Raw genomic sequence first — 18932 nt, 5'->3', positions numbered from 1 at the left:
AAACACATTATCCGATGTGTTTTTATTGCAAAACATTTTGTTTTGTTGAAATTGTGGGCGATATTGTGTTTTCGAGCATACCAAGTAAATTTTCTTAATTCTAAATACTTTGCGGTATTTAGGATGATTTTCAATCTATTTCCCGAATGATTATATTTTTTGATAGAGCGTGAAAAGAGCTTTCAGTATCCGTATAGATATTACTTCTATTGACAAAAAAAGTTATTTTTTAAATAGTTTTTAATAAAATATGCGGTTGGGGTAAGTTGGCGGTGTTGCACGCGGGGCAAGTTGGCAGTACTATTTACAGTGCAAAAAAGTCATTAAAAAATTTTATTTCTGGAATTCACTCCAAAGTAAGAAAATCTTCTTCTTGTGTATCTCGCCAATGTTCGGGACATTTATTCCGGCCAATTGCACGAAGAATTTCGAAAATTTGCTTTTGAATAGGGAGTAAGCGTTAAAGTCAAAATGCCGGGGTATTGAAACTGAAATATAATTGCAAATGTCGGTTAATATACAGTTTTTTTCAAAAAGACATTCAGCACGTTTCAAAAGGACCCTTGAAGTAATTGAATCTTTATTTGATTGCTTAGTTTTTGGTATATCCTCACATACCGCCAACTTACCCCGGGGCCGGGGTAAGTTGGCAGGTTTTCCGCGTCACATATTTTTTTCTCTAAAAATGGAGACAATGCATGAAACACTTTAAAAAAAATCAGAGATGTTGCCAACAGTCTGCTCTTTCATGCCGCGTGTTCTATTTTGCAACATCTACCTATATCAAAGCAGTAAAAATTGAAAACTGAAAACACCGCCAACTAGCCCCGGTCTCCCCTACTATTTACAGTGCAAAAATAGTCATCAAATATTTTCAATTCTGGAATTCACTCCAAAGTAAGGGAAACTTTTTCTTGTGTCTCTCGTCAATGCAGGGGACAATTATTTCGGACAATCGCCTGAATAACTTTGATAATTTGCTTTTGAATAGGGAGTACGCGTCGAAGTTAAAACGACGGGGCATTGAGATTGAAATATAGTAAAAAGTGTCGAATAATATATCACCACATTTCATAAGGACCACTGATGTAATCGGGTTTCCATTTGATTGTTTATTTTCTGGCATTCCGCCAACTAAACCCATACATACCGCCAACTTACCCCGGGTCTGGGGTAAGTTGGCGGCTTTTTCGCGTCACATATTTTTGTCTCTAGAAATGATGACAACGTATCAATCATTTTCATAAAATTCAGAGATGTTGCCAACAGTCTGTTCTAGCCAACTAGCCCCGGTCTCCCCTACTGGTGTTTAAACGCAACGAAAACTTCGAAAAATTCGAGTGCCCTATTTTTCACCCTGCCATTTGCGGCAATGAGATGAAGAAAGAATGCAGACGCTGCTTTAACCAAAGGCTTGAAATAAGTAGGGTTATAATTTAATTAGAATGAAAAGTCTCAATATCCTTTCAGTCTAATAGGTATTTAAATGGTTACACCACAGTAGAATTTTAAAAAAGTTGAATTTATATTTATTAGTGTTTTAGAATGTTAAAAATTATATCCCAAAAATGGAAGACGAATACGATATATAAATGTTCAATTTATCAATTCTTCCGCAACGCTTACTGTGTAAACCTCAAACCCACTTTTTGAGTTGGCCGGAAGTACATGCCGAACAAATGGCTTTTGATCGTTTTGAAATTTTCACAGCATATTCGAAATTAGTTTCTCCAGCAACATATGTATGATTTTAATTTCTTTTTGTTCAATTTTTGTTGAATTAACAATTTGTTTCGATTTGAATGGAATTTTCGGTGTTTTTTTCACTTAATAGTGCGCCATTTCGCGACAAAAAGCAAAATATTGAGAAAAAATCCTACGTAAGTCGCTTGTCACTGTCATAAGGAATCAGAAAAACTATTTTTTTTGGCTCCAGGTTTAAAATTATGGGAGAAAGTTTTCAGCCCGTGGACCTCTACCAAAAAAACTTGCATGGAAGGAAATGCTGCACAGTTATCTTGTGATGAAATTACTCGAAAAAAATATTTTTCTGGTTCAATACATATGTTATAAATTCCTTTTAACAACATTTCAACTCATCCCCTTATTGTGCCAAGAAAAAAATTCCGAAATATGCCCATTTCTTTAGCTATACAGTGGTGTAACCCCTTAATGTTGTTCTGCGGTTTTGAACTGGAAGCTGCCAATTCAAACATCTTTACTATTCACTTTAACAAAAGCACTGTTTTGAGCGACTTAGTGGAATGTTATATTAAACACTTTAAACCGTTGTCTTCCGTTTTATCATAGTGGAATTAAAACGGAAGACAACGGTTTAAAGTGTTTAATCTTTACTATTCCCAGAAGGTAAACATGGATACTTATAACGCAAGCCGAGTTAAATATTCGAACACTGATGTGAAGTGAACCAAAATTGGTTCCCTTGGGGGTAAAGAGGAAACTATTTTATTCTCATCTGCCAACTGAGCAATTTATCTCCGTTGCTCCACTAGACTACGATGAGGTAAAAGCAGAGCATCTAATAAAGGTTTGCTCTGCCACAAGCAAGAGGATTCAGTAATGAGAGCATGTGATTTCTCTCTGCTCTCCTAGTTACTGGGAAAAAATTGCGCATCAAAATAAAAATCATGTTTTATGGGGGTAAAACATTTCTCTATCTCTTCGTTGCAAAGATGAGTAAAATGAAGCCTGACCGTACCCTACAGGTTTCTTATCAGAATTGTAAATCTAATAAGCTACCCGTTAAAGCAGGCGTCCCTCAAGGATCAAGCGTCGCACCAATACTTTACAATATTTTTACCTTTAGCATCTCAGCCACTGGGAGGAGTCTTCATATTATCTGCAGTCGACTGCAACGAAGCTTGAATATTTTCAATGATTTCCTGAAAAAATGGAATATTTCCACTAATGCGGCAAAAACACAATTGATTGTGTTTCCGCATAAGCCAAGAGCTTCTTCTCTTAAATTAAATAATAACCATATTATTAAATTTAATGGTTTGAATTTAACGTGGTCAGATCAATGAAAATTCTATTTTTCTTCCTGAGCAGTTTGGATTTCGTATTGGACATTCAACTACTCATCAACTTGTGAGAGTAACTAACATGATAAAGGCAAATATCTCAGAGGGCTATTCCACTGGAGTTGCTCTTCTAGACATCGAAAAAGCTTTCGACAGTGTTTGGCACAAAGGTTTAATTGCCAAAATGTGGGATTTCAATCTTCCAATTTACATAATAAAGATAATTAAAAATTATCTTACAAACCGTAACCTACAGGTTTCTTATCAGAATTGTAAATCTAATAAGCTACCCGTTAAAGCAGGCGTCCCTCAAGGATCAAGCGTCGCACCAATATTTTACAATACTTTACAATATTTTTACCTTTAGCATCTCAGCCACTGGGAGGAGTCTTCATATTATCTGCAGTCGACTGCAACGAAGCTTGAATATTTTCAATGATTTCCTGAAAAAATGGAATATTTCCACTAATGCGGCAAAAACACAATTGATTGTGTTTCCGCATAAGCCAAGAGCTTCTTCTCTTAAATTAAATAATAACCATATTATTAAATTTAATGGTTTGAATTTAACGTGGTCAGATCAATGAAAATTCTATTTTTCTTCCTGAGCAGTTTGGATTTCGTATTGGACATTCAACTACTCATCAACTTGTGAGAGTAACTAACATGATAAAGGCAAATATCTCAGAGGGCTATTCCACTGGAGTTGCTCTTCTAGACATCGAAAAAGCTTTCGACAGTGTTTGGCACAAAGGTTTAATTGCCAAAATGTGGGATTTCAATCTTCCAATTTACATAATAAAGATAATTAAAAATTATCTTACTAACCGTAACCTACAGGTTTCTTATCAGAATTGTAAATCTAATAAGCTACCCGTTAAAGCAGGCGTCCCTCAAGGATCAAGCGTCGCACCAATACTTTACAATATTTTTACCTCTGATATTCCAAATCTACCTACAGGCTGTAAAAAGTCACTTTTCTGTGATGATACTAGCATCTCAGCCACTGGGAGGAGTCTTCATATTATCTGCAGTCGACTGCAACGAAGCTTGAATATTTTCAATTATTACCTGAAAAAATGGAAAATTTCCACTAATGCGGCAAAAACACAATTGATTGTGTTTCCGCATAAGCCAAGAGTTTCTTCTCTTAAATTAAATAATAACCATATTATTAAATTTAGTGGTTTGAATTTAACGTGGTCAGATCAAGTTAAATACTTTGGTTTGATTTACGATAAAAAAAAACTCACTTTTAAGGATCACATTGAAGGAATCCAACAAATATATAAAATGTTTATACCCTCTTATAAATAGGAATTCTAGGCTCTGCCTAAAGAACAAACTATTAATTTATAAACAAATATTTAGACCGGCAATGCTATATGCAGTGCCAATCTGGGCAAGTTGTTATGCTACTAGGAAGAAAACGCTTCAAAGGATTCAGAATAAAATTCTGAAAATGATTTTGAAGCGTCCTCCCTGGTTTAGCACAAATGAGTTGCACAGACTTGCAAACATAGAAACATTAGAAATTATGACGAACAGTATTATAAGCAACTTCCGACAAAAATCGTTGCAATCTTCAATTGCAACGATTAGCTCTCTTTATAGTTTATAAGTTAGTTACTTAACTGCGAAAGCATATTATAACTTAATAATAATTAACTGAATCATGTAAACAATAGGGATGAAAAGTCACCACTTGTGGCTGACACAATATACTAAATTAGAAATGTAATGCAAACAAAACAATATAATCAAATAGAAAATAATAAAAAAAACAGTTTGACGCATAATTTGAAAAAAATAATTTCGCCTGTGGTTGCCATTTTCGGAGCCTTGACCATATGCGGTGCGTATTCTCATGAGAAAAGTAAAAAGCACATAGCATGCGCTGGGCCATTCTTGTGATCATGAGAGTAAAAATATCGCGTGCAAAAAAATAATAGCGCGCGTGCATCATGTCTGATCCCAAGTTTCTATGTGATATAATCACTGTAATACTGTTCTGGTGGAAAAGCCCCCGGACCACGTCAAGGTACAGTATCATGCCGAGGGAGGAAAGGCGTTTTGCGGAAATTGTTATAACTTTAACAATATTTTTTAAATTAATTAATATTTTTTCATGTTCTCAAGCTGATTTTGCGAATTAGGCATTGTGCAACGCAATACATATAGCTACATACCTTTAAAAAATCAAACTTTTCCGTTTTTTCCTCGCCTCAACATATGCACTTCTTAAAACGAATACATCTGTCTTAAGACGATAAATTAGGAAATTCTACTAAGTCGCTCAATTATTTTTTTAAATTGTAGAGAACGGAGTGTTTATTTGAGAAAAATAACATGATGCAAAAATACCATCAACGTATCTTCACCATAATGCTGTAGTGAAATGAAAAGTAAAGGGTTAAATTGTGACATTTCACAAAGTCGCTCAGTAAGTATTGTTTTTAGAAATGATATAGAAAGAAGTATTTATTTAAAACAACAAATGTGTATTTTAAATGATAATTAGTAATGATAAGCCAATTCTATAGGTAATCATGGTTAGTACTGATTACACTGAATTATATAAATACGTTAAAAAGTGAGCCTAAAAGTAAGAGCCAATGCGAAACGTAATCGAGGTTCTGCCACCTCTCTAAAGCATGTTTTAATGAAAAACCTTCCGTTTGAACTTGGGTAGATGCATCAAATACTGTGCCTAAATATGCTAAATTGATAAAGCAAAGAAAAAAGAATGTGCAGTTAATTGCCATTGACAGTACGGCGGTTTTGCTCTCTTTGTGCCTTTTACAAGGAACCGTGCATTTGTTCGCCGTTACACATGCTGAAAATATTTGAGCCAATTTCCTCCGTAAATTATATTCCACATAACTCCATGCTCCTATGGTCAGCAATGTTGCCCAAAGTTGAAAATTTAATCCATGTAGCACCGAAGAAATCACGTAGGTAAGAAACACAGCCAAGAATGTGCCGTAAGGTTTGAGTATGCGGAAAACATCTGCAATGATAGTAAAAAATGTTAAAAATCCTGATTTAATCCATCTAGTAGTCAAATTATGCTTTTTTCAATTTCTGAATGATTGAATTGCATGGCTGGTTGTGAGATACAACCAGATTATGATTCATAGAAACGACGATAATAGGTGTTACTATAAACACTCATAGTAATAGACTCGCGGATGTAAAAACTGCAAAACTGGTAACTAGAAAAACAAGCATGTTAAACTGGCATCACCCAAAAATGTGCAAGCTAAAACGTGCTCGACTGTATTCTATCATCTGTTCTTACCAAAATAATTTTTCAAGAGGTTCAATATATGAATTAAAAGAAAAGTAATACGTATGATACTGAGCGTTGCTTTGCATTGTGACGATGATTTTGGCGGATTGCACACTGGCTTCATCATGTTTGACTGCTGATTATCTAATAAGAGTTGCTTAAGAAGTGGTAAGTAGGAATACCAATCCGACCCATATTAAAACCTCAACAGCATGATAGCCATCATTGCCGGCTGCACCCTTCTCTTTCGTTCACGGGGAAGGATAAAGGATAAGGTAGACGGGAAGTGTTGATGCTCTACCTACTTAACGGAAGGTAGACGATTCATCAGACTCTTCCATAGGTGTGGAGTAGTTGGTAGTTTGGAAGAGAATAAGGTCCAAGCAAGCGATGCGACCTGTAAAGCATAGTTTATTAGGTAGTTGTTTAGTTAGGCTTCGAGTACATGATCTTTTTAAACGATGGCTAGCCGACTACCGAGAGTATCCTATGTTTTCTAATCAAAAGCAATTTCAAATCCACACGGCCGACCGTGGGAGTATTGCCTAAAAAAGTTAATCTTATCTGCGTAATGGGATCACTATTTATTGCAACAGTATTTAGACAGGTTTTGTAATTCCTTCCCTGCGATATATTTAATAGGAGTGATAACACGTTATATAGACAAAGAGTTATGATAGCGCGAGATCACGGCTTACATATACTAGGCTAGCTCGTTAGAGTGTAAACATTTGACGAGAGCGCGTCATAGAAATCGTCGGCGAAAACAATTACATGAAATTCAAATATTGTTTGCTGCTAACGAATGATCGGCACCTGGTAAATCACAAGGAAGCTATGCGGATGTCCAAAACCTTTGCTATGATCAGAAAATTACGGTGGGATATGTTTTCTATGGCATGCATCCAAATTCCCGATTTACGCTAATAATCAAATAGATGCACTGATTATCCACTGTGTCTAGTGTAATTATGGCGTAATTTACGTCAAAAATCCATTGCACACTATTTTTTCCACCGTAGGAGATCGAATATTGTCAATTAACAACTTTCGAGAAATCCGTTTGTTTATCTCAACCAGGCATTGCATTTATCGCTCATATGAGTAAATGCGCCCGGATAGTTTGCTACTGCGACAATAAAAACTCACATTTTCACACGAAAAGTTATTGGCACTCACACAACTTCTCCGGATAAATACAACGTGTCATTTCTCCGGATAAATTAAACAGCCGGAGAATGAGTGAATGAGTTTTTCACGGTATCTTTTCTTCGCTCGCTGCTTTCCTGCCGTTATTCCAAAACACGAAAAAACAAGTCTATCATTTTTCTTTGCCGCTTTTCTTTGTAATTAAGTGTATTTTTTAAGTTTTTATTGTTTTCCACGAAATTAAAATTTTATCACCTTCTCCGGTGAGAAGGAAAAAGTCAAATAAATTTTATCCGGAAAATCATTCTCATGCTATTTGTGGAGACGGAGAATTTTGCGACTCATCTTATCTCGGAAAAGTTGGACATCGGATAAGCTTCTTTTCGCGTGAGTGTGAGAGAATTACAATGCCTGATCTCAACGATTTCTCTGACGTCACCGAAAACTGTCAATTCGCGGAATAGCATAGCTTTCTTTGAGCCGTGGCGCGAGATGTTATACATCAAGGAAAGTATTTCCTATTTTACGTGTCGGATGATTTGCAAAATAATGCATATGAGCGATAATAACGACCCATGATCATCGATACTAGTCCGATTAAAGCCTTGTTGCGGCTGATTGCCGATCAGCTATTGAAGTACAATACTTTTAACGTTTCAATATAGGGGTCCCGTTTCAAAGTTTCTGCTGAGATATTTTCCCAGTTTTCAAATGCGAATAACTTCTGTTGCACTGATCGAAATCGCTATATTTTTGCACTATCTGATCGGAAATATGTGCACATATATTGTATTTGATTCTGTAAAATGTACTAGTGTGGGTGTTCCTATAGTTGAGGTGTACCAATAGTTGCAGTAGTGGATACCTAACTGAGGTACCAACCATCAACAAATATTTCTTTATCGATTCATCGCACTAAAATTATGCTACAAAAAAACTGTTATCCTTGACATTCGCTCAAATAACTATTGAAAAAAATGATTTTCTAAGAATTTTGAGCTCCCTTGCACCTACAGTTGATATAGTGTACCTATAGTTGCAAGTCCTATAAGAAAGCAATGGGATTTTCAACAATAGGAACCGAAATTAGCGATTGCACCACTATTGGTACATGTGTTCCTATAGTGGTACAAGCGGTTTTGAATACATAAATTGGTTATTAAACCATCTTTATATTTTCCTATGAAGTAGGGACTGAAAGCTTTCGTTTAATGTATTAACACTGCCCATCTATTCATCGATTTTTTATCAAAAGTTTCTCTTAAGTATGCGACTATTGGTACATCCACCCTATTACTATAATTAACAAAAATAATGTATTTTGTGAAAGTGGTAATTATCAGCGCTGATTGGTTCGAACAATTGGAATTTTTCCGCAACTTGTCATGGAAAGGGTCCTTGTGATGCTTTGGGAGGAGTATTGAAACGAAGCGGCTGCGAAAGCGAGTTTGCAAGGTCATCATATAACAACAGCCCAAGAACTTTATAATTGGGCTATTTCTAAGACAGATTCAAAAATACACTATCAGCTTTTTCGGAATCCAAATAGGGTAATTTAAGGAGAGATGCCGCACATTTCTTAAAATCAAACCTGGATCAAAATAAACCATTCAATATTTGATAAAATCATTTTTATCTATTGCGGCGTTTCCAAAACACTGTGAAATGGTTTTTTTCATGAAAAAAAATCATCAAATTTCCATGAACATTTAAAAAAAGGTCATTACGGGAGAGATGCCGCATGTGCGGGTGAGACGCCGCACTTGGTCACAAACTGAAAATGGTGAACAAAAGTATGAATAGGGAGTAAGCGTTAAAGTCAAGATGCCGGGGTATTGAAACTGAAATATAATAGCAAATGTCGGTTAATATACAGTTTTTTTCAAAAAGACATTCAGCACGTTTCAAAAGGACCCTTGAAGTAATTGAATCTCTATTTGATTGCTTAGTTTTTGGTATATCCTCACATACCGCCAACTTACCCCGGGGCCGGGGTAAGTTGGCAGGTTTTCCGCGTCACATATTTTTTTCTCAAAAAATGGAGACAATGCATGAAACACTTTAAAAAAAATCAGAGATGTTGCCAACAGTCTGCTCTTTCATGCCGCGTGTTCTATTTTGCAACATCTACCTATATCAAAGCAGTAAAAATTGAAAACTGAAAACACCGCCAACTAGCCCCGGTCTCCCCTACTATTTACAGTGCAAAAATAGTCATCAAATATTTTCAATTCTGGAATTCACTCCAAAGTAAGGGAAACTTTTTCTTGTGTCTCTCGTCAATGCAGGGGACAATTATTTCGGACAATCGCCTGAATAACTTCGATAATTTGCTTTTGAATAGGGAGTACGCGTCGAAGTTAAAACGACGGGGTATTGAGATTGAAATATAGTAAAAAGTGTCGAATAATATATCACCACATTTCATAAGGACCACTGATGTAATCGGGTTTCCATTTGATTGTTTATTTTCTGGCATTCCGCCAACTAAACCCATACATACCGCCAACTTACCCCGGGTCTGGGGTAAGTTGGCGGCTTTTTCGCGTCACATATTTTTGTCTCTAGAAATGATGACAACGTATCAATCATTTTCATAAAATTCAGAGATGTTGCCAACAGTCTGTCCTTTCATGTAAAATGTTCTATTTTGCAAGATCTACCAAAATCAAAGCGGTAAAAAATGAAAACTGAAAACACCGCCAACTAGCCCCGGGCTCCCCTACTGGTGTTTAAACGCAACGAAAACTTCGAAAAATTCGAGTGCCCTATTTTTCACCCTGCCATTTGCGGCAATGAGATGAAGAAAGAATGCAGACGCTGCTTTAACCAAAGGCTTGAAATAAGTAGGGTTATAATTTAATTAGAATGAAAATAGTCTCAATATCCTTTCAGTCTAATAGGTATTTAAATGGTTACACCACAGTAGAATTTTAAAAAAGTTGAATTTATATTTATTAGTGTTTTAGAATGTTAAAAATTATATCCCAAAAATGGAAGACGAATACGATATATAAATGTTCAATTTATCAATTCTTCCGCAACGCTTACTGTGTAAACCTCAAACCCACTTTTTGAGTTGGCCGGAAGTACATGCCGAACAAATGGCTTTTGATCGTTTTGAAATTTTCACAGCATATTCGAAATTAGTTTCTCCAGCAACATATGTATGATTTTAATTTCTTTTTGTTCAATTTTTGTTGAATTAACAATTTGTTTCGATTTGAATGGAATTTTCGGTGTTTTTTTCACTTTCACTTTTCATTTCGCGTCAAAAAGCAAAATATTGAGAAAAAATCCTACGTAAGTCGCTTGTCACTGTCATAAGGAATCAGAAAAACTATTTTTTTTGGCTCCAGGTTTAAAATTATGGGAGAAAGTTTTCAGCCCGTGGACCACTACCAAAAAAACTTGCATGGAAGGAAATGCTGCACAGTTATCTTGTGATGAAATTACTCGAAAAAAATATTTTTCTGGTTCAATACATGTTATAAATTCCTTTTAACAACATTTCAACTCATCCCCTTATTGTGCCAAGAAAAAAAATTCCGAAATATGCCCATTTCTTTAGCTATACAGTGGTGTAACCCCTTAATGTTGTTCTGCAGTTTTGAACTGGAAGCTGCCAATTCAAACATCTTTACTATTCCCAGAAGGTAAACATGGATACTTATAACGCAAGCCGAGTTAAATATTCGAACACTGATGTGAAGTGAACCAAAATTGGTTCCCTTGGGGGTAAAGAGGAAACTATTTTATTCTCATCTGCCAACTGAGCAATTTATCTCCGTTGCTCCACTAGACTAAGATGAGGTAAAAGCAGAGCATCTAATAAAGGTTTGCTCTGCCACAAGCAAGAGGATTCAGTAATGAGAGCATGTGATTTCTCTCTGCTCTCCTAGTTACTGGGAAAAAATTGCACATCAAAATAAAAATCATGTTTTATGGGGGTAAAACATTTCTCTATCTCTTCGTTGCAAAGATGAGTAAAATGAAGCCTGACCGTACCCTACAGGTTTCTTATCAGAATTGTAAATCTAATAAGCTACCCGTTAAAGCAGGCGTCCCTCAAGGATCAAGCGTCGCACCAATACTTTACAATATTTTTACCTTTAGCATCTCAGCCACTGGGAGGAGTCTTCATATTCAGTCGACTGCAACGAAGCTTGAATATTTTCAATGATTTCCTGAAAAAATGGAATATTTCCACTAATGCGGCAAAAACACAATTGATTGTGTTTCCGCATAAGCCAAGAGCTCCTTCTCTTAAATTAAATAATAACCATATTATTATATTTAATGGTTTGGATTTAACGTGGTCAGATCAATGAAAATTCTATTTTTCTTCCTGAGCAGTTTGGATTTCGTATTGGACATTCAACTACTCATCAACTTGTGAGAGTAACTAACATGATAAAGGCAAATATCTCAGAGGGCTATTCCACTGGAGTTGCTCTTCTAGACATCGAAAAAGCTTTCGACAGTGTTTGGCACAAAGGTTTAATTGCCAAAATGTGGGATTTCAATCTTCCAATTTACATAATAAAGATAATTAAAAATTATCTTACTAACCGTAACCTACAGGTTTCTTATCAGAATTGTAAATCTAATAAGCTACCCGTTAAAGCAGGCGTCCCTTAAGGATCAAGCGTCGCACCAATACTTTACAATATTTTTACCTCTGATATTCCAAATCTACCTACAGGCTGTAAAAAGTCACTTTTCTGTGATGATACTAGCATCTCAGCCACTGGGAGGAGTCTTCATATTATCTGCAGTCGACTGCAACGAAGCTTGAATATTTTCAATTATTACCTGAAAAAATGGAAAATTTCCACTAATGCGGCAAAAACACAATTGATTGTGTTTCCGCATAAGCCAAGAGTTTCTTCTCTTAAATTAAATAATAACCAGATTATTAAATTTAATGGTTTGAATTTAACGTGGTCAGATCAAGTTAAATACTTTGGTTTGATTTACGATAAAAAAAAACTCACTTTTAAGGATCACATTGAAGGAATCCAACAAATATATAAAATGTTTATACCCTCTTATAAATAGGAATTCTAGGCTCTGCCTAAAGAACAAACTATTAATTTATAAACAAATATTTAGACCGGCAATGCTATATGCAGTGCCAATCTGGGCAAGTTGTTATGCTACTAGGAAGAAAACGCTTCAAAGGATTCAGAATAAAATTCTGAAAATGATTTTGAAGCGTCCTCCCTGGTTTAGCACAAATGAGTTGCACAGACTTGCAAACATAGAAACATTAGAAATTATGACGAACAGTATTATAAGCAACTTCCGACAAAAATCGTTGCAATCTTCAATTGCAACGATTAGCTCTCTTTATAGTTTATAAGTTAGTTACTTAACTGCGAAAGCATATTATAACTTAATAATAATTAACTGAATCATGTAAACAATAGGGATGAAAAGTCACCACTTGTGGCTGACACAATATACTAAATTAGAAATGTAATGCAAACAAAACAATATAATCAAATAGAAAATAATAAAAAAAACAGTTTGACGCATAATTTGAAAAAAATAATTTCGCCTGTGGTTGCCATTTTCGGAGCCTTGACCATATGCGGTGCGTATTCTCATGAGAAAAGTAAAAAGCACATAGCATGCGCTGGGCCATTCTTGTGATCATGAGAGTAAAAATATCGCGTGCAAAAAAATAATAGCGCGCGTGCATCATGCCTGATCCCAAGTTTCTATGTGATATAATCACTGTAATACTGTTCTGGTGGAAAAGCCCCCGGACCACGTCAAGGTACAGTATCATGCCGAGAGAGGAAAGGCGTTTTGCGGAAATTGTTATAACTTTAACAATATTTTTTAAATTAATTAATATTTTTTCATGTTCTCAAGCTGATTTTGCGAATTAGGCATTGTGCAACGCAATACATATAGCTACATACCTTTAAAAAAATCAAACTTTTCCGTTTTTTCCTCGCCTCAACATATATAACTTCTTAAAACGAATACATCTGTCTTAAGACGATAAATTAGGAAATTCTACTAAGTCGCTCAATTATTTTTTTAAATTGTAGAGAACGGAGTGTTTATTTGAGAAAAATAACATGATGCAAAAATGCCATCAGCGTATCTTCACCATAATGCTGTAGTGGAATGAAAAGTAAAGGGTTAAATTGTGACATTTCACAAAGTCGCTCAGTAAGTATTGTTTTTAGAAATGATATAGAAAGAAGTATTTATTTAAAACAACAAATGTGTATTTTAAATGATAATTAGTAATGATAAGCCAATTCTATAGGTAATCATGGTTAGTACTGATTACACTGAATTATATAAATACGTTAAAAAGTGAGCCTAAAAGTAAGAGCCAATGCGAAACGTAATCGAGGTTCTGCCACCTCTCTAAAGCATGTTTTAATGAAAAACCTTCCGTTTGAACTTGGGTAGATGCATCAAATACTGTGCCTAAATATGCTAAATTGATAAAGCAAAGAAAAAAGAATGTGCAGTTAATTGCCATTGACAGTACGGCGGTTTTGCTCTCTTTGTGCCTTTTACAAGGAACCGTGCATTTGTTCGCCGTTACACATGCTGAAAATATTTGAGCCAATTTCCTCCGTAAATTATATTCCACATAACTCCATGCTCCTATGGTCAGCAATGTTGCCCAAAGTTGAAAATTTAATCCATGTAGCACCGAAGAAATCACGTAGGTAAGAAACACAGCCAAGAATGTGCCGTAAGGTTTGAGTATGCGGAAAACATCTGCAATGATAGTAAAAAATGTTAAAATCCTGATTTAATCCATCTAGTAGTCAAATTATGCTTTTTTCAATTTCTGAATGATTGAATTGCATGGCTGGTTGTGAGATACAACCAGATTATGATTCATAGAAACGACGATAATAGGTGTTACTATAAACACTCATAGTAATAGACTCGCGGATGTAAAAACTGCAAAACTGGTAACTAGAAAAACAAGCATGTTAAACTGGCATCACCCAAAAATGTGCAAGCTAAAACGTGCTCGACTGTATTCTATCATCTGTTCTTACCAAAATAATTTTTCAAGAGGTTCAATATATGAATTAAAAGAAAAGTAATACGTATGATACTGAGCGTTGCTTTGCATTGTGACGATGATTTTGGCGGATTGCACACTGGCTTCATCATGTTTGACTGCTGATTATCTAATAAGAGTTGCTTAAGAAGTGGTAAGTAGGAATACCAATCCGACCCATATTAAAACCTCAACAGCATGATAGCCATCATTGCCGGCTGCACCCTTCTCTTTCGTTCACGGGGAAGGATAAAGGATAAGGTAGACGGGAAGTGTTGATGCTCTACCTACTTAACGGAAGGTAGACGATTCATCAGACTCTTCCATAGGTGTGGAGTAGTTGGTAGTTTGGAAGAGAATAAGGTCCAAGCAAGCGATGCGACCTGTAAAGCATAGTTTATTAGGTAGTTGTTTAGTTAGGCTTCGAGTACATGATCTTTTTAAACGATGGCTAGCCGACTACCGAGAGTATCCTATGTTTTCTAATCAAAAGCAATTTCAAATCCACACGGCCGACCGTGGGAGTATTGCCTAAAAAAGTTAATCTTATCTGCGTAATGGGATCACTATTTATTGCAACAGTATTTAGACAGGTTTTGTAATTCCTTCCCTGCGATATATTTAATAGGAGTGATAACACGTTATATAGACAAAGAGTTATGATAGCGCGAGATCACGGCTTACATATACTAGGCTAGCTCGTTAGAGTGTAAACATTTGACGAGAGCGCGTCATAGAAATCGTCGGCGAAAACAATTACATGAAATTCAAATATTGTTTGCTGCTAACGAATGATCGGCACCTGGTAAATCACAAGGAAGCTATGCGGATGTCCAAAACCTTTGCTATGATCAGAAAATTACGGTGGGATATGTTTTCTATGGCATGCATCCAAATTCCCGATTTACGCTAATAATCAAATAGATGCACTGATTATCCACTGTGTCTAGTGTAATTATGGCGTAATTTACGTCAAAAATCCATTGCACACTATTTTTTCCACCGTAGGAGATCGAATATTGTCAATTAACAACTTTCGAGAAATCCGTTTGTTTATCTCAACCAGGCATTGCATTTATCGCTCATATGAGTAAATGCGCCCGGATAGTTTGCTACTGCGACAATAAAAACTCACATTTTCACACGAAAAGTTATTGGCACTCACACAACTTCTCCGGATAAATACAACGTGTCATTTCTCCGGATAAATTAAACAGCCGGAGAATGAGTGAATGAGTTTTTCACGGTATCTTTTCTTCGCTCGCTGCTTTCCTGCCGTTATTCCAAAACACGAAAAAACAAGTCTATCATTTTTCTTTGCCGCTTTTCTTTGTAATTAAGTGTATTTTTTAAGTTTTTATTGTTTTCCACGAAATTAAAATTTTATCACCTTCTCCGGTGAGAAGGAAAAAGTCAAATAAATTTTATCCGGAAAATCATTCTCATGCTATTTGTGGAGACGGAGAATTTTGCGACTCATCTTATCTCGGAAAAGTTGGACATCGGATAAGCTTCTTTTCGCGTGAGTGAGAGAGAATTACAATGCCTGATCTCAACGATTTCTCTGACGTCACCGAAAACTGTCAATTCGCGGAATAGCATAGCTTTCTTTGAGCCGTGGCGCGAGATGTTATACATCAAGGAAAGTATTTCCTATTTTACGTGTCGGATGATTTGCAAAATAATGCATATGAGCGATAATAACGACCCATGATCATCGATACTAGTCCGATTAAAGCCTTGTTGCGGCTGATTGCCGATCAGCTATTGAAGTACAATACTTTTAACGTTTCAATATAGGGGTCCCGTTTCAAAGTTTCTGCTGAGATATTTTCCCAGTTTTCAAATGCGAATAACTTCTGTTGCACTGATCGAAATCGCTATATTTTTGCACTATCTGATCGGAAATATGTGCACATATATTGTATTTGATTCTGTAAAATGTACTAGTGTGGGTGTTCCTATAGTTGAGGTGTACCAATAGTTGCAGTAGTGGATACCTAACTGAGGTACCAACCATCAACAAATATTTCTTTATCGATTCATCGCACTAAAATTATGCTACAAAAAAACTGTTATCCTTGACATTCGCTCAAATAACTATTGAAAAAAATGATTTTCTAAGAATTTTGAGCTCCCTTGCACCTACAGTTGATATAGTGTACCTATAGTTGCAAGTCCTATAAGAAAGCAATGGGATTTTCAACAATAGGAACCGAAATTAGCGATTGCACCACTATTGGTACATGTGTTCCTATAGTGGTACAAGCGGTTTTGAATACATAAATTGGTTATTAAACCATCTTTATATTTTCCTATGAAGTAGGGACTGAAAGCTTTCGTTTAATGTATTAACACTGCCCATCTATTCATCGATTTTTTATCAAAAGTTTCTCTTAAGTATGCGACTATTGGTACATCCACCCTATTACTATAATTAACAAAAATAATGTATTTTGTGAAAGTGGTAATTATCAGCGCTGATTGGTTCGAACAATTGGAATTTTTCCGCAACTTGTCATGGAAAGGGTCCTTGTGATGCTTTGGGAGGAGTATTGAAACGAAGCGGCTGCGAAAGCGAGTTTGCAAGGTCATCATATAACAACAGCCCAAGAACTTTATAATTGGGCTATTTCTAAGACAGATTCAAAAATACACTATCAGCTTTTTCGGAATCCAAATAGGGTAATTTAAGGAGAGATGCCGCACATTTCTTAAAATCAAACCTGGATCAAAATAAACCATTCAATATTTGATAAAATCATTTTTATCTATTGCGGCGTTTCCAAAACACTGTGAAATGGTTTTTTTCATGAAAAAAAATCATCAAATTTCCATGAACATTTAAAAAAAGGTCATTGCGGGAGAGATGCCGCATGTGCGGGTGAGACGCCGCACTTGGTCACAAACTGAAAATGGTGAACAAAAGTATGAATAGGGAGTAAGCGTTAAAGTCAAGATGCCGGGGTATTGAAACTGAAATATAATAGCAAATGTCGGTTAATATACAGTTTTTTTCAAAAAGACATTCAGCACGTTTCAAAAGGACCCTTGAAGTAATTGAATCTCTATTTGATTGCTTAGTTTTTGGTATATCCTCACATACCGCCAACTTACCCCGGGGCCGGGGTAAGTTGGCAGGTTTTCCGCGTCACATATTTTTTTCTCAAAAAATGGAGACAATGCATGAAACACTTTAAAAAAAATCAGAGATGTTGCCAACAGTCTGCTCTTTCATGCCGCGTGTTCTATTTTGCAACATCTACCTATATCAAAGCAGTAAAAATTGAAAACTGAAAACACCGCCAACTAGCCCCGGTCTCCCCTACTATTTACAGTGCAAAAATAGTCATCAAATATTTTCAATTCTGGAATTCACTCCAAAGTAAGGGAAACTTTTTCTTGTGTCTCTCGTCAATGCAGGGGACAATTATTTCGGACAATCGCCTGAATAACTTCGATAATTTGCTTTTGAATAGGGAGTACGCGTCGAAGTTAAAACGACGGGGTATTGAGATTGAAATATAGTAAAAAGTGTCGAATAATATATCACCACATTTCATAAGGACCACTGATGTAATCGGGTTTCCATTTGATTGTTTATTTTCTGGCATTCCGCCAACTAAACCCATACATACCGCCAACTTACCCCGGGTCTGGGGTAAGTTGGCGGCTTTTTCGCGTCACATATTTTTGTCTCTAGAAATGATGACAACGTATCAATCATTTTCATAAAATTCAGAGATGTTGCCAACAGTCTGTCCTTTCATGTAAAATGTTCTATTTTGCAAGATCTACCAAAATCAAAGCGGTAAAAAATGAAAACTGAAAACACCGCCAACTAGCCCCGGGCTCCCCTACTGGTGTTTAAACGCAACGAAAACTTCGAAAAATTCGAGTGCCCTATTTTTCACCCTGCCATTTGCGGCAATGAGATGAAGAAAGAATGCAGACGCTGCTTTAACCAAAGGCTTGAAATAAGTAGGGTTATAATTTAATTAGAATGAAAATAGTCTCAATATCCTTTCAGTCTAATAGGTATTTAAATGGTTACACCACAGTAGAATTTTAAAAAAGTTGAATTTATATTTATTAGTGTTTTAGAATGTTAAAAATTATATCCCAAAAATGGAAGACGAATACGATATATAAATGTTCAATTTATCAATTCTTCCGCAACGCTTACTGTGTAAACCTCAAAACCACTTTTTGAGTTGGCCGGAAGTACATGCCGAACAAATGGCTTTTGATCGTTTTGAAATTTTCACAGCATATTCGAAATTAGTTTCTCCAGCAACATATGTATGATTTTAATTTCTTTTTGTTCAATTTTTGTTGAATTAACAATTTGTTTCGATTTGAATGGAATTTTCGGTGTTTTTTTCACTTTCACTTA

The 18932-nt window shown here is 35.8% G+C and overlaps 1 protein-coding gene across 1 annotated transcript in view; it reads right to left on the bottom strand.

Annotated features, from left to right (window-relative positions):
• Positions 1-13684: 13684 nt before the first annotated feature.
• Positions 13685-18932, bottom strand: part of LOC131688809 (protein-serine O-palmitoleoyltransferase porcupine) — a 602121-nt gene continuing 596873 nt past the window's right edge. Inside the window, exon 7 of the mRNA XM_058973344.1 lies at positions 13685-14241. Within this exon, the coding sequence (XP_058829327.1) occupies positions 14182-14241 (60 nt within the window). The 3' untranslated portion in view covers positions 13685-14181. The remainder of the gene's footprint in view (positions 14242-18932) is intronic.

This window comes from Topomyia yanbarensis, chromosome 3 (assembly GCF_030247195.1).
Source record: "Topomyia yanbarensis strain Yona2022 chromosome 3, ASM3024719v1, whole genome shotgun sequence".
NCBI lineage: Eukaryota > Metazoa > Arthropoda > Insecta > Diptera > Culicidae > Topomyia > Topomyia yanbarensis.
Note: the sequence above shows the minus strand (reverse complement) of the source record. Positions and strands in the feature narration are given on the sequence as shown.